This window comes from Epinephelus lanceolatus, chromosome 6, assembly GCF_041903045.1.
Source record: "Epinephelus lanceolatus isolate andai-2023 chromosome 6, ASM4190304v1, whole genome shotgun sequence".
Lineage (NCBI taxonomy): Eukaryota > Metazoa > Chordata > Actinopteri > Perciformes > Serranidae > Epinephelus > Epinephelus lanceolatus.
Window position 1 is genome coordinate 8,994,000 of NC_135739.1, and position 15,287 is coordinate 9,009,286.

Sequence of the window (15,287 nt, forward strand, 5' to 3'; positions counted from 1 at the left end):
GCAGCGAGATTATCAAACGTTACAGCAGCAGAGCTGAAGCTCGGGGAATGCAGACTGGACTCCCGAAGAATCCAATCTTCACATCAATATGAACAGACTATCTTTAATCCCTGATTAAAGGAAAATGGTAACTCTATTTACTCCACAGCTTGCTGGCTTTACCACAGGATTCAGTTTAAGTGAAATGTGATGAAGTTGGGATGGCCAGACCCCTAAAAGAGCCGATATGATGAAGGTATAATTGAGATGCAAACCTGTCCTTATTTACTTAATGACTGTTTCAGTCAAAAAAGGTTCCTCATTGCTGAAGAGGTTACACCCAGTAGCCTGCCCCACTGTGCTCTAACCTGCAAAGCATAGCCAACTGAGCCCCCCCACTCCACCCTCCACACACCCGAGGCTCTCTACACAGCCTTACATGCTCTTGCACAAGGAAAGATTTTGTTTCGACTAATTTTCAGGATATTGTGGTTTTGGAGTTTTCTGGAATAGAATTTCCAAAACCCAGTGGCAGTCATGTTCGAAGGTGTTGTTTCTTGGGTGTGGCATCGTTTTATTATGGCTCATTTATCACACAGGACCAGACCAAGCTCATGTGAAAACATGCATCAACTCAACTGCTCAAAGGTTCTTTCAACATGCACATAAATATTATACTTTATTATCTGTCTTTGTGATAAGTCAAACTATTCTGGGAATTCAAATATGGCAAACATAGAGCTTAGATGAATCCTACATATATAAAATAAACTACCACCTTAAAGCTCAACTTTCTGCAATACGTCAGTAAATAGAACTTTTAACAAACATCAGGCTTTCATATGATTCAGCTAAAGCTACAGACACAAAGATGACAGAAAGCGCAAAAGTTGTATCGCTACATCCAATGGGTGTTGGGTCCTCAGATTACAGGTGTTATGCCAGGTTCAGACTACACAACATTTTTGGCCATTCCGACAGTCACTTTGTCAGACTACACGACACGGTCCACGACCAATCATCACTGGTCATCAGGGCAAAGATTCTCCTTTCTTGGCAGCAGCCTCGGCTGCCTGTACTGAAGAGCAGTGTAAAAGTGCGGAGTGCTCACACTGCAGCAAATCTGGGGACATTTTGGTACACTGAACACTGGCTGATAAACCTGCTCAACCTGAAGAATCTCAGTCGACTGAGAAGTCTGCAAATGATGATTCGAATCTCCAACTTTCAGGGGGCAGCCCAAAGAAGAAGACTGACGAGGAAAAAGCAAGCTAAAACGACACAGAGCCCTGTGGTCCCGTCCTCTTTAAATTTCCTTTAGTGTCTTTCTCTGAAAAGAAATATCCCACACAAACCCACTGTGTGACACTGACTGATTATACACACCTGACTATTGCCAAAATGTAAATATTATGTGGATAAAATGCGTCATCCAGTGGACTTTTGCTGGCTACTAGGTGCAGATCTCTGGACTTTTGTGGCATGGGGGGGGGGCAAACAGAGTTCATCTCCACACAGTGCACACACTGCCATGACACAGAGCTGGTTGGAAGTTGGCAAAGTTATTCTCTAAGTTCATATCCGTCCATACAGTCAGTTAAAACTCTGTAAGCCTGGTAAATCCTGTGGGATGTGCGACGTGATGAAGGGGAATTGACTTGAGGAAGGTGGCTGCCATTTTCTTTGCTTTAGTTAGCACTTCATTCATGCTAGACCCACAGTGCTGCAGTAAAGAAAATCGAGCAAGCAGCAATTTCTTGGGTTTTCAGGAAGAAGATTTCTGAAAGGTGAAATTACTTTTGATCATCAAGCTGGAGGTGTTTTACATAAGCCTGGGTGTAGATATCAGGACAGGAGTGAAAATTCAACAGATTATAAAATATTCTTACTATTAGACTGGCAGGTTTAATATCACCATTTTTAAACAAGATAAATATAGATAACTACTTAATGGCTTGTGTAATGATAAAAAGATTCTTTTGCCATTTTCCTAAGTTGTTGCAGAGAGTATCAAGGAGCTGCCTGGAACAGAAAAGACAAAAGAAAAGAAACAAACCAACCTACATGAAAATCACAGCAGTGTTCTCAACACATTTTATCTCCAACCTCCTCTGATTCACACCAGCAAGATATTATCATCCTTGAATATTTGTCTCAGTCTCTGTGAGGAAATGGGTGCACATACAGGCTGCACATGTATTATCTAAACATCAAGTCCCGTAAGCAGTTTTTAGATGTCAGTTTCATATCAGACTTGCCAATAGTGAGCCAAACATATCACCAGATCAGGGTTTTTACTGGCTCATAATGAGGTGGTACCATCCTGATCATGTGCACACATGTGCATGTGTAGCGTGGCTTCAACAGGTTCAAACAAACCTTTTATACAAGCAACATATTTTAGGAGTTATAATAGTTCTATGTATGTGAAGTGATTTTGGTGACAAGAATGAAGAGTGAAGTTATTGAATATTTTTGTAGCAGGCTGTCTCTTTTTGGTGTTGCACTTTGTAGACGGTCCCTGCGCACTCCTCTCGCAACTGGCAGCACGTAGAGAGCAATGTTATTTGTCCAGCTCGGAGGATAGCTCTTTGTCATGAAATTTAGGTTGTAAATCATAAATCAAAAGAGGCATTGTTTGTGTTTTAACGTTTTGCTTTTTAATCTGAGAAGTTCAAATCTGTGAATATCTTTCCAATTTTACCAAATTGCATAAGCTGCGTTCACAAACGCTGCCCATCATTTGCAACAGCATTTGTAAGTGCCAGCTGCAAATATAAAACTATGTTAGAAAATCAAACAGCAGGTAAAAGGAGTCGAATAATGACCTCATTGGCTTTCTTTCCTGTTTATATGGCTGGTACCCGCTTTGCTGCAGTCCAGCCAAAAACAGCTGACAACAGTAGTTATTATTGTTCAGTACTTGTGTATTCGTTCTCTGTGATGGTTGGTCTTTGTGGTATTTGTCCCGCCCCATCTCTCCAACCCTTGACTGTGACAGCCGCAGTCTCTTACCCAAAACACTCCCAGATGCAGCTTTTTCCCCCATCGACCAATCAATTGGTTGAACCGTAAGTATAATTTCAGTTGACATAGTTTTTCTTTGGTTGACCACAGCCCTACTTTTTCTTCTCTTTGGCACTTTCGGCAGCGCATTTGGCTGTGACTTGTGCTGATTACAATACAGCACCACCTCTGCACCTTGACGTAATGCTGCAATTGCAGTTACAAATGACAGAAATCCACCAAGTGCAAGTGTTTTCCATGAACACACCCATAAGAGTTATGTGGAGAGCTGGAAGAGGGACGAAATTTGATGGAGGTCACCACCTCATAAATCTCTATGCAGGAAAACCCCTGTAGATGGAAACACATCCCATATAAACTGAAGATTACTTTGCCGCACTATCTGCTGAACTGTATTTCACATTCCAGTATTTAGTGTTGTATACCAACCCAGACAGAATTGTGACTCAGCTCGTGTTTGCTCCAGTATTTATGCTTATCACAGTGCAATTTCTGTACAAAAAGCTGCATGCTATTGTGTGCATGTGTGGGTAAATACATAGTATCTACATCTGCATCTGTGGTTTCACAGCCTCAGTGAGGAAATGTGTCGGCTGCTCCCTGCCCGGGCAAGCCAAAACTCAAGAGTTTCATTTGCTCAGAAAGCTGTTCCCCCGAGACACGGTGATTGATGCATTAGACAACCAACCGAACCTTACTTTGAAGCATATTGGTCTGGTGATTCAGCAGTATTCTGAAGCCAGCTCCAGTTTGTGCGATGGCAATCTCTGTGCAGTGAAAGATGGAAGATGGCATTTTGATTCAGTGAGCAAAATCTCATGGCAGCCATGCGAATGCATCCACCAAATGTATTCCCTTCAGTTTGTCTGAGGTGAAATGAAGCACACAGCAGGGGATTACCTCCAAACAATTAGCTTTTACAAAGTACCATGCAGTATTGCTCCTTTGAAATCATGCCTATGGCAAAACATCTATGACCCAATAATTTCAGAGCAGTAATCTGAGGTGTTCTAACAATGACCTGGTTGATTTCTCTGAGGCTGGAACTTGCAAAATGCTCTCCACCGGGAGCGTGGGCACACAGACTTGGAAACAGCTGATTGGCCTGCTTAAAGCCTTCAGCTTTGTCAAAGAAATCTTTAGCCAGCCTCCTTTGTACAGGCAGTGTAGAAAACACCCAAAGAAGTATGCAGGAGGAAAGACTTCCTGACAGCTCATTTAACATTCTGCCTGCTTCCACCCACTTAATCTGGAGCCCCCACCTCTCTGACGTTAGCTGATTCTTTTATGAAAAACAGAACATCATGCCATCTTTCCGTTTATAGACACATTTTTCACACACTTCCACCATTATGGGCCTTCACAGTACACAGGAACTATCAACCCAGAAAGAACAAGCAGTCTTTGCACCACAGCCTCTCCACTCATGCCCTCGTTCCTGACATACTTGAGTCCAGTCGTGTACATTAATAAATGATAGTGGCAGAGCTGACGGGATTCACGCCTGCCTGGGCACCAGCTGCAATTATAGCAGACATGTCAGAGAGACACAGCTCCACCGGAGACGACCCAATCAAACACGAGGCTGGCGCTACCACTGTCTGGATGAGAAGTGGTTGACAAATAAAGTCCACCGCGCGCTAACAACAGGAACAGACTTCACTACTGAAGACTGGCTGGGACTCGTCGCTGCAGACCTGCGGGCTCTCCAGTAGCTTTAGAGTTCAAGCCATTTTACCAAAGACCCTATTGAATGAGGACAACCACTGCATTCAAAACCCTACAAACCTCCAGGACTATATTAGGCCAAAGGTTTATGTCGCTAATAAAACTTTACAGCAGTTACCATAATTACCATGCAGTGATGATGTAAGCAGTAATTATGGGAAATGCTGAGTCTGTGATCATTAGAGCACTACACAAAGACACTCTGCAATTCTATAGTATGTGTGGCATAAATTATGTCTCACTAGGACAGACAGACCCACAATAATAGACATCCTCGATGTCCAGGGTGGGGGAGCCCCTTTGTGCGGAGTTTGCATGTTCTCCTGTGTCAGTGTGGGTTTTCTCCAGGTTCTGTGGTTTCCTCCCACAGTCCAAAGACATGCAGGTTAACTGGTGACTCTAAATTGCCCGTAGGAGTGAATGTGAGCGTGAATGGTTGTCTGTCTCTATGTGTCAGCCCTCCCTGTGATAGTCTGGTGACCTGTCCAGGGTGTACCCTGCCTCTCACCCAACATCAGCTGGAATAGGCTCCAGCCCCACCGCAACCCCTAACAGGAAAAGCAATTATGAAAATGAATGAATGATGATATCTTCAATTAGAACTGCCACTAGTTGAAATTACATTATGGATGTGCTGGCTTGGAATATTAACTAGTCGAAAGGCAATTGTTGATATCTACAATAGCTAATACCATGACTGATTAACTGTTAAAAAGGCTTGCCATAATAAATTAGGGTAAAGTGAACGGAAGTTAACTACCTTGCAATGAAGACGAAACTTACAGGAGGAAAATGGTGGACAGTGTTGACACTGAGATAAACAATTTAGAGAGGCACCGCCATCTTTCATGTCAAAAGTCTGGGCCTTTTTCTTCAGCTTTTAAAACACAGATGGGACAAACAAAATCAATAAAGACGACACAATATGCAAGTAAGTAAAGTACACAAGCAACCAAGGCCTCACAATTCCATCTGATGAAGCCGCTGATGTCACGGTAAAAAATACCCGCTTTAGGTGGCTCAATCGCTACACAAAATGCCAGTGATGTCTTTGTTGGTCTCAGACAGTGGCCTGCAGCCTGACAGCTGCCTTTACCATCCTCTCCTCCTTCTAATGACAAGGTCAGCTTGTATACATAATGAGAACTACGTCACTTTAGACACGTTGACATGATACTTATTAAACGTACAAAGGTAACGCATCACTGGTTTGCAGAGCTGGGCTGGGGCAACACAACAAACATGCATAGCCACTGATTCGTCATCATCCTGATCTCATTGTGGAGAAAATGGCTAAAATGGCTCCCCCACCCTGTGCTCGAACCATGAACCCTCTTGCTATGACAACAATGCTAACCACTGCACCACCATGCCCGAGACATCATGATGCATTGTAGATGTATCGTGATACCATCCTTATCATCATGGCAACGAATCCTGATTATCCAAAGCATCATACTGTGAGTTACTCTGTGATTCCCACCCCTATGTCAAACACATGTCTGTAATTATTACAGATATTGCAGCCCACAGAGTCCCACACATTTCCTGTATTGCTGACAGACTCTGCACAAAAGCATACCCCAGAGTATAACTGATGAACACATAGAAGACTTTCATTGAGAGAAATAAAAGAAAGGAAGCTGCAGCAAATCTTAAACACTCCATAAACCTTTGTCTAACCTGAACACCTGAAGACTCTGCGTTTATATTACTACCAGCTGCTCATTCAGCATCTAAATGATAATAAAGAAAGATTAATCTCTGTATTTGAATTGAAATAAATCTTTACATAGCACACCCAATCAGACATATTCATTCTCCTCTGCTGGAGATGTCCTCTGTGCCATTCACTTCTGAAAACCTACAAATCCTTTTTAATACTTCACCTTCCAATGAATACGAAATGACGTCTCTTCATGTCTCTGTCTCCACAGTTTGACCATTATATGTCAACACATTCAGTCAGCTCCATGGTCTGGTGAATACAGTTGTTTGCGCAGCAAAATCCCCATTGGCTTGTTGCTTGGCACTTAATATCCTAAAATTGCCCAAGAGTAAAGCCAACCAACAGTCCTATGTCTGTTTGTTATATACACTGCCTCTAATTTACTTTCATTTAGAGGTAAGAGTACTGTGAAAAGACAGGGAGAGTGTCAAGTTTTATAGGTTACAAAGTCTGAAGCATCACATTTAATAACCTTCAGATGCAAAACAAACAGCTGCCTTTGCAGCTAATGATTATCCTTTCATTACAGAAACTGGAACCAGAGAATGACTTATTCTGTCATGTAAATGATGATCTGGAAGGCATAATCAACTAGTTGTCAACTATTGAAGGTCCAGTGTGTCGGATTTAGGAGGAAATAATGTCAAAAATGGAATATAATATAATAAGTATGTTTTCTTTGGTGTAAAATCACCTGAAAATAAGACTCACTGTGTTTTCGTCACCTCAGAAAAAGCTGTTTATATCTACATATGAAGCAGGTTCTTGTTTATGTAGATCATCATGTTCACTGTCATGTTCCTACAGTCGCCAATAACGGACAAACCAAACATTGGCTGTAGACAGGGCCCATTGCGTTTCTGCATCAGCTACCGAAGTTAAAAGCCCTTGTGCAATAGGGCTGCAACGATTTGTCGAATAATCAATGACTAATCGACAATTAAAATAATAACTGTTTTAGTAGTCGACTAATCGGTTTGAGTCATTTTTCATAGAAAGGAACTATAAAAGTACCCCAAAATATTCTTAATGCAGCTTCTTACGTTCAAATATTGGCAGCTCTACACACTCTCCCATGACGGTGAACTAAAACCCTTTGGCGTGAGTATGAAAAAAGACATAAGATAACATAATTCTGGGGTTTGAGAGAGACAGACTGACATTTTTCAACATTTTAACACATTTTTTGATAAAATGATTACTCGACTAATCGAAGAAATAATCGACAGATTAGTCGAAAATGAAAATAATCGTTAGTTGCAGCCCTATTGTGCAATGAGCAGCTTCAGGGAAACACTGATTTGTGACGTTAACCTGCTTCATTCAGTGTTTTTAACAGTTTTAATCACCAGTTCTGTTTGTTCTAGAGAGCACGAGACCTCTGCAGATAATTCGGCTCCCGGTAAAAAACTCCTGAATATCTACATCTTAGGTTATCAGAGAAAAAAATGCACACGCATTGGCATGTGGTAGGTGAGCCACCCATTTCCTACGTGCCAAAAAGCATTGGAAAAACACTGATTTGTAACGTGAAACTGCTTTATTCAATATTTCTGGTCCATTTGTTCTGGAGAGGAGGAGACCTTTGCGGATTATGTGGCTCCCTGTAAAAACCTCCTGAACAATGAAAACTGAAGGAATTCTAACTGGGAGAAGTTTCAGCTGATTGCAATCTGCAGTCCTCACCACTAGATGTCACTAAATCCCTCTAAATCTTACACACTGGACCTCTAAATTAATCGCCAACTAAATTCATAATCGATTGTAGGGGTCGACAGATAATCAGCCTGGCCGATTATCGGGCCGATATTTTGAATTTTTAGAGTTATCAGTATCTGTGATTTTTTTCCCACCGATATGCTAATATACATATTTGTTTTCCTTAGCTGCGCTGTTTTGCCCCTGGCGTGCTTCTCACTGCCTGTACGTACCACTCTAGGCTTTTAACAACAAACTCAAGACCTACCTTTTCCAACTGATTGTTTATTTGGAAAAGTTCTCAGAATAAATATGCTATATACACTTAATTGCATTTGAATGTAGTGCTTTGTCAGTGTTGATTTTTCTAATTCTGTGTCAACTATGATTTTTACAGCAGACATATATCGGTTGTAAATATCGGCTATCGGTATCTCTGTTTCATAATAATCGGTATCGGCATCAGCTCTGGAAAAAACATATCGATCGATCCCTAATCAATTGATCAGTTTAAGTAATGTTTTTAGGGGGGAAAAAAGTCAAAATTCTCTGATTGCGGCTTCTTATAGGGTCACAACGGTATAAGATTTTCACGGTACAATAACTGCCTCAGAAAATATTGCAGTTTCTTAGCATCACAGTATTACAGAGTTTATATTGCTATCAGTCAGAATGACCCTTGAGGGAATGAAAACGGAAAGGTTATTGGTGGCCAATGAAATGTTTTATTACTGTAATTAAAACTTGAAACCATTTTGTTAATGTTTTTTTTAATATTGTAGATAAGCAAATGTACACAGTATGATAACTGTCAACTTTTATATCACAGTATGCCTTAAAACCGGTATACTGCTGCAACCCTTGCCTCTTGAACATGAATATTTTCTGTTGTCTTTACTCCTCTATGACAGTAAACATGAATATCTTTGGGTTGTGGGCAACACAAGATATTTGAGGACATTATCTTGGGCTTTGTGAAATCACAATTTCTGACATTTTACAGACCAAACAAGGTAATCCAGAGAATAAATGAGTTTAACCAACAGTGAAAATAACTGTTAGATGCATCCTAAATGATGATCAATCAATCATCAATTCCTTGTTTCTTGTGTCAGCACCAGTCTTAACCATGAAGACTGCAGGGCATTGCTTTAAATTTAGCATTGATCCCTCGTTGGTTATAGAGCCGATGCTTGGTTGTGCAGATATTAGACGATGCATATCCATTATGTAGGTAATAAGTATGCTGCCCTGCTGTAAAATGAAGCAATATACTATGTAATGCATGACCCCACTATACTGGATGATCAATAGGACCTACAGAAGGACTGAACCATGACTAATGTGGTTCATTTGGCTGCTCAAGACCTCTGAATTAGACCATAAACAGACCTACCCTGTTCAAAAAGACAAAGCAAACCTAAAGATTCAAATCATGTCTCAGCCAGCTCTGTGTAATCTGGTGGAAAACAACTGTGTTGCCACACTGGGAAAAAAAAAAGGAGAGCCGTGTGAATGGCTACAAAAGGGTGTGGGTGAGGAGAGCTTGGGGATGGAGATAAAAACAGATGATGATTTATATTTCCAAAATTATCAATCTAAGCCATGATGCAAAAACTTGGTCAGCCTCAGCAGGCAGACTGGAACAACTCCAGGGCAGAGACTGCAGCCACACAAGTTATCTCATCGCCACTGACAACCTGGGTGTGTCTCAACACACACAGGAATATTTACCAACTTGTATCATCCACAGCATCAGACCCGAGGCTGCACACTGCTGTCTCCCTGCATGCACATACCCAGCCTCGTTTGCTGTGTGAATCCTAACAGCTAGTCCGGGATGTTTCAAACAAAACAGCCAGCTTTAAGGCTTTAAACGAGCCTGTGTCATTTTACTGCTAAACTTCAGAGACTGCGGGCTGCTACATGTCACACACTCCGCTCCATTGTGAGGCTGGTAATTTGATTAAAATAACGCCCTCCCCTCCACACCCTCACTCCCACCAATTGAACACACACATTTCCCCCGTGGAGACATTTCTTCATGCCTCAGTTTAAACCCCACAACTCAAACTAGCTAGTTACGTGTCTTCCACGACGTTAATGAACTTGCTGACCCGGCCCCGGCAGGTGCAGCGGGTTCACACGAACACAAAATTAACTTCTCGGGAGAATTAAACACGTCTTACCACTTTGCTCCCCCAGAAAGACGAGTTTGAATTTTCTTAAAGGGTTTCCAAAGTCACTGCCCACGGACATTTTGAGGAGGAGGAGGGGGAACTCTGGACACCGGAGGACAGTCTGACTGGTAGTTGTGTGTGTTTCCCACTCGAGTTCGGTGTCGGTTGGTGAAGATGCTGGGTGGAAAGGCGGCTCTCTTCGTGATGGGAACACACTGCTGTGCTGCTGCTGCTGCACCGGTCCGTGACGCTTACTTCATTTTTTTCTCATACCCAGGGCGTCTGCGCATGCGCGGCCTCTCCTCGTTCTCCGCTCTACTGACAGCCGTGATCTAAAATGACGTCATGTGAGTCGGGGGAGACAGACATGGACACAGAGCTGCTGGACCCGGTGTCATCTGTCTGGAGGAACTTCTTCTTTTAGTTCAGCACATTAGAAAGACACTGCTGTCTCTGTGTTACAGAGACAAACACTCAAGTGTGTGTGGCAAGAAACAATCAGGCTAATATTTCACACTACCCCGAAGTAACATCCATTATCTTGTGCTGCATTCAGATGCCTTTGACAATCGCTTAAAACATGGCAACACATTTCTACAGGAAACAAAGAAAAGGGCATTGAGCATTATAAGAAAAGTGTTATTAGAAAATCATCAAAAAAGTAGGAAAATATCACAGAAAATAAATACAGATAATTAGTTTAATTTATAGCACATTTGTTTTTTTATTTATTTTACTTTTCTTTGTCCCCTTTTTCAGGTAATTTTATTTATATATTTATTTATTTATTTATGCTTATTTTCAGGTATTTTTTTTTCGTTTATTTGTTGCTCATTTTCAGGGAATTTTCTTGGTTTATTTGGTTGTTTTTTATTTTTATTTGTTTTATTTTTATTACTTTTCTTTGTTCCTTCTTTTCAGGTCATTTTCTTTATTTAAGTTTCTTTTTTTTACTTTTTTGTCCTTTTTTCAGGTAATTTTCTTTTTCTTTCTTTTTTGCTTATTTTCAGGTTTTTTTTCTTTTATTTGTTGCTTATTTTCGGGTAATTTTCTTTTTTTATTTTTCTTTGTAGCTTATTTTTGGGTAATTTTCTTGGTTTGTTCGGTTGTTTTTTTTATTATTTTTATTTTATTTTTACTTTTCTTTGTCCCTTTTTCCAGGTTAATTTCTTTTTTTCCTTTTTTTGTGCTTATTTTATGGTATTTTTTTCTTCTATTTGTTGCTTATTTTCAGGTAATTTTCTTGGTTTGTTTGGTTGTTTTTTATTATTATTTTTATTTTATTTTATACTTTTCTTTGTCCCCTTTTCCAGGTTAATTTCTTTTATTCCTTTGTTTTTTTTTTCTTTGCTCCTTATTTTCCAGTATTTTTTTCTTCTATTTGTTGCTTATTTTCAGGTAATTTTCTTGGTTTGTTTGGTTGTTTTTTTATTTTCATTTATTTATGTTTTTACTTTTCTTTGCTCCTTATTTTCAGGTAATTTTATTTATTTATTCTTTTTTTTTTTTTGCTTATTTTCAGGTATTTTTTATTTTATTTTATTTGTTGCTTATTTTCAGGTAATTTTCTTGTTCGTTAGTTTTTTTCCCCCATTGTGTCTTTTAATTTTATATCTTTATTTTTGCTTACTTTTTAGGTAATTTACTTGTGTGTTTTTGTCTTGTTTCATTTTTTACTTTTCTGTTTTTGGCTTGTTTTTGAGTAATTTCTTAGTTAATAACGTTACTTCTTCTAACATGTTAATAACTTGCTAATTTTCAGGCCTTTTATTAAGTATCTCATTGCCTTCTTTCCCTGTTTTTGAAAAAAAAAAATCAAGCCAGTTTGCTCAGGTATCATGGGGTTAAAGCAGCTACATGGAGTTTTTACCACAAGACCATCTACAAGAGGACTATTTCTACACCGCTCAAAAAAATAAGGGAACACTTAATGGTCACAGTATAACACCAAGTCACTTAATCTTCAGGGGCTGTAGTCACAAAGCTTCCTCGTACTATGAGTTGCTCCTACTGACAAAATTCTAAGAAATTTCTTAGAATTATGACATTTTCTTAGAATTTCCCCTTAAACTTAAGACTAGTTGCTTGTTAAGATAAAAGTTATTCACAGAACATCTTAGCCCTTAAGGGAGCTAAGGGCTGTTAGGAACAGGGAGGAGGAATTTTAAGAGGCTTAAAAGTTTCTTAAGCACAGAAGAAAATAGTGGAAACAGAGAGAGGTACAAGAAATATTTCTCTGCTGCTCTGCTTTGGTGCAAATCAAAGTGACAACAGGTGCAATGGAGAGGCAAAAGCAAGACAACCCCCAAAAAGGGAATGGTTTTACATGTGGTGTCCACAGATAGCTGCTCTCTCCTTATCCTTCCTGACTGATTCTTCTTTAGTTTTGTCTTCTGCTAGTGTCCTTGTCACTACTGGTAGCATGAGGCGGTACCTGCAGCCCAGTCAGGTTGTACAGGTAGTCTAGCTCCTCCAGGATGACACATCCACACATGCGGTCCGAAGAAGGTTTGCTGTGTCTCCCTGCACAGTCTCAAGAGCATGGAGGAGATACCAGGAGACTGCACGGTACACGAGGAGAGCTGGACAGGGCCGTAGAAGGGCATCAACCCAGCAGCAGGACCGGTATCTGCTCCTTTGTGCAAGAAGCCAGAGCCCTACTAAATGACCTCCAGCAGGCTACTGGTGTGCATGTTTCTGACCACACTGTCAGAAACAGACTCCATGTGGGTGGCATGCGGGCCTGATGTCCTCTAGTGGGACCTGCACTCACAGCCCAGCACCGTGCAGCTCCATCATTCACCAGAGAACACCACAGTTGGCAGATCCACCACTGGACCTGAAAGAGTCTGGAGACACCGCTGTGAACGTTATGCTTCCTGTAACATCATCCAGCATGACCAGTTTGGCGGTGGGTCAGTGATGGTCTGGGGAGGCATATCCTTGGAGGGTCGCACAGACCTCTATGTCACAGCCAATGTTACACTGACAGCTGTTAGGTACCGGGATGAAATCCTCAGAGCTATTGTCAGACCTTACGTTGGTGCAGTGGGCCTTGGGACGAAGGCATTTATGCTAATGACTGGCCCTCTTGTTCCCCCGACCTAAATCCAATACTGAACCCCAGATTGCTCCCAGTGGCTGCTCCATTGGCGTATGAGTGCAAGTTAATGGTTACTGAGCCGCAGGTGGCACCCCATATGGTAAATGAATGAAATGAGTAGAAGACTTCACACTGACTTGATTAATTGTATTGTATATTAACCAGTAATGTTTACACATTTATGTACTCTACTGTAACAACCACATAACCACAGCAGTAGAAAGCATAACATGTGCAGTTAATTCCATTCATGAGTAACAGTGTATGTACTTGATATCTGAAAATTCATTAGCATTGCAATTAAATCAAGTGTTATACATGTGATTGTATATGAAACGAGTATTGCAGGTATCACAGATGTCTCTGTGTATGAGACAAACATCTATAAAAAAATAAACTTAAATATTAAGCTAATACAGGTAATTAGTTACAGGATATGTTCCCATTGGAAATAGAAACCTGGAGGGATTCCTACGATACAGGAACAAGTATTACACACACAGTAAAAAATTCAGTTGTCTGAACTCACATCATGATACATAAAAAATATTGTGAGGTACGACACAGAAGTATGGAGGACAAAAAATGACATATCAATAATTAAATAGTAATGTATATAGGAATACAGGAAAAAATAAATAAAAGAATAAATTAAAAAAATAAGGACCTCCTATGTTATTAATAGATACAACAATACATAAATAAATCCATAAATGTTGTCTTAAATAAATTTAAGATTTCATTTATATTGTTTAATGATCAACTTTTAGGTATTTATTTATGCATTTATCTATTTATTTCAACATTTATTCTTTTATTTATTTATTTCCATGTTTATTTATTTAGGCATGTATTTATGTCTGCATTTATTTTTTCTTTTATTTATTTATTTCCATGTTTATTTATTTATACATTTATTTATTTATTGATACTTTAGTCATTTTTCGTCCTCCATACAGCGATGTGTTTCAGCAGTCCTCTCTTGACTTGTATTATGCGGGTCATACAGTCAGAATAATTCCAATCACGAGTATTAAAGCATCCGAAAACATCAGACATTGTCCCTTCTGGAAACTGTACTTCCTAACTCCAGCGGGTGAGGCACCTGGTGGGGAGGTGGGCCTACAGAAATCGAGGTAAGCGTAGGCCCGTGTTGGCTGTGGCTTCGCTCTGCACACTGTTCTTCAACCACAACAAAGCTTTAAGGGACAGAAAGGCTTGGATCGACGGGGACGCTCAGCGGGGTCACAGTGGTCCTTCAGGTCTCTTCTCCAGACTGTACTCCTGGGTCCGCTTCACCTTCCACCCCAGCATCATCAGTAGGATGATACCCATGACCTTATAACCCACCTGTAAGCCCAGGTAGCTGCAGGGGTCAGACAGATAAAGATAAATGATGTGGATGTCCTCTGTGTGTGTGTGTGTGCAATATGTGCTCTAAGGGATAAGCTTTCTCACCGGTTCCTCAGGATGTTGTTGTCATAGTAACCACAGCTAAACTTCTTTCCACACACACGCTTCCACCAGATACACGACGTATCGATGGCCGTCCCGAAGAGAGCGGGGGCAGGAAGCCAGGCTGAGAGGGACACAGAAAGGCAGCATGTTAACACATTTCTGTCCACATGTGTGTGAGCCAGAGCCACTAGAGGGCAATCCAACATCTGCTTAAAAGTACTGATGAACGGAATTTAAATATATGTTAAATTAGACTGTGTTATTTTGGTGTAGCAGCCACTAAACAACCAGCAACATCCCAGTGAAATTCAACTGTACAGAGCCCCAAAGAGTGCCATATTAAATTAATAATACATATATTAACCAATAATTTGTAAAATAATTT

At 40.4% G+C, this 15,287-nt stretch overlaps 2 protein-coding genes across 2 annotated transcripts in view; both read right to left on the bottom strand.

The window, feature by feature from the left end:
* Positions 1–10,644, bottom strand: part of rab6ba (RAB6B, member RAS oncogene family a) — a 96,322-nt gene extending 85,678 nt beyond the window's left edge. The window contains exon 1 of the mRNA XM_033622117.2: positions 10,351–10,644. Within this exon, the coding sequence (XP_033478008.1) occupies positions 10,351–10,420 (70 nt within the window). The 5' untranslated portion in view covers positions 10,421–10,644. The remainder of the gene's footprint in view (positions 1–10,350) is intronic.
* Positions 10,645–13,576: 2,932 nt separating this feature from the next.
* The window catches only part of slco2a1 (solute carrier organic anion transporter family, member 2A1), a 28,129-nt gene continuing 26,418 nt past the window's right edge, over positions 13,577–15,287 (bottom strand). The window contains exons 13-14 of the mRNA XM_033622548.2: positions 14,903–15,023; positions 13,577–14,810 (exon numbers count right to left, since the gene is read on the bottom strand). Of these exons, the coding sequence (XP_033478439.2) occupies positions 14,690–14,810; positions 14,903–15,023 (242 nt within the window). The 3' untranslated portion in view covers positions 13,577–14,689. The remainder of the gene's footprint in view (positions 14,811–14,902; positions 15,024–15,287) is intronic.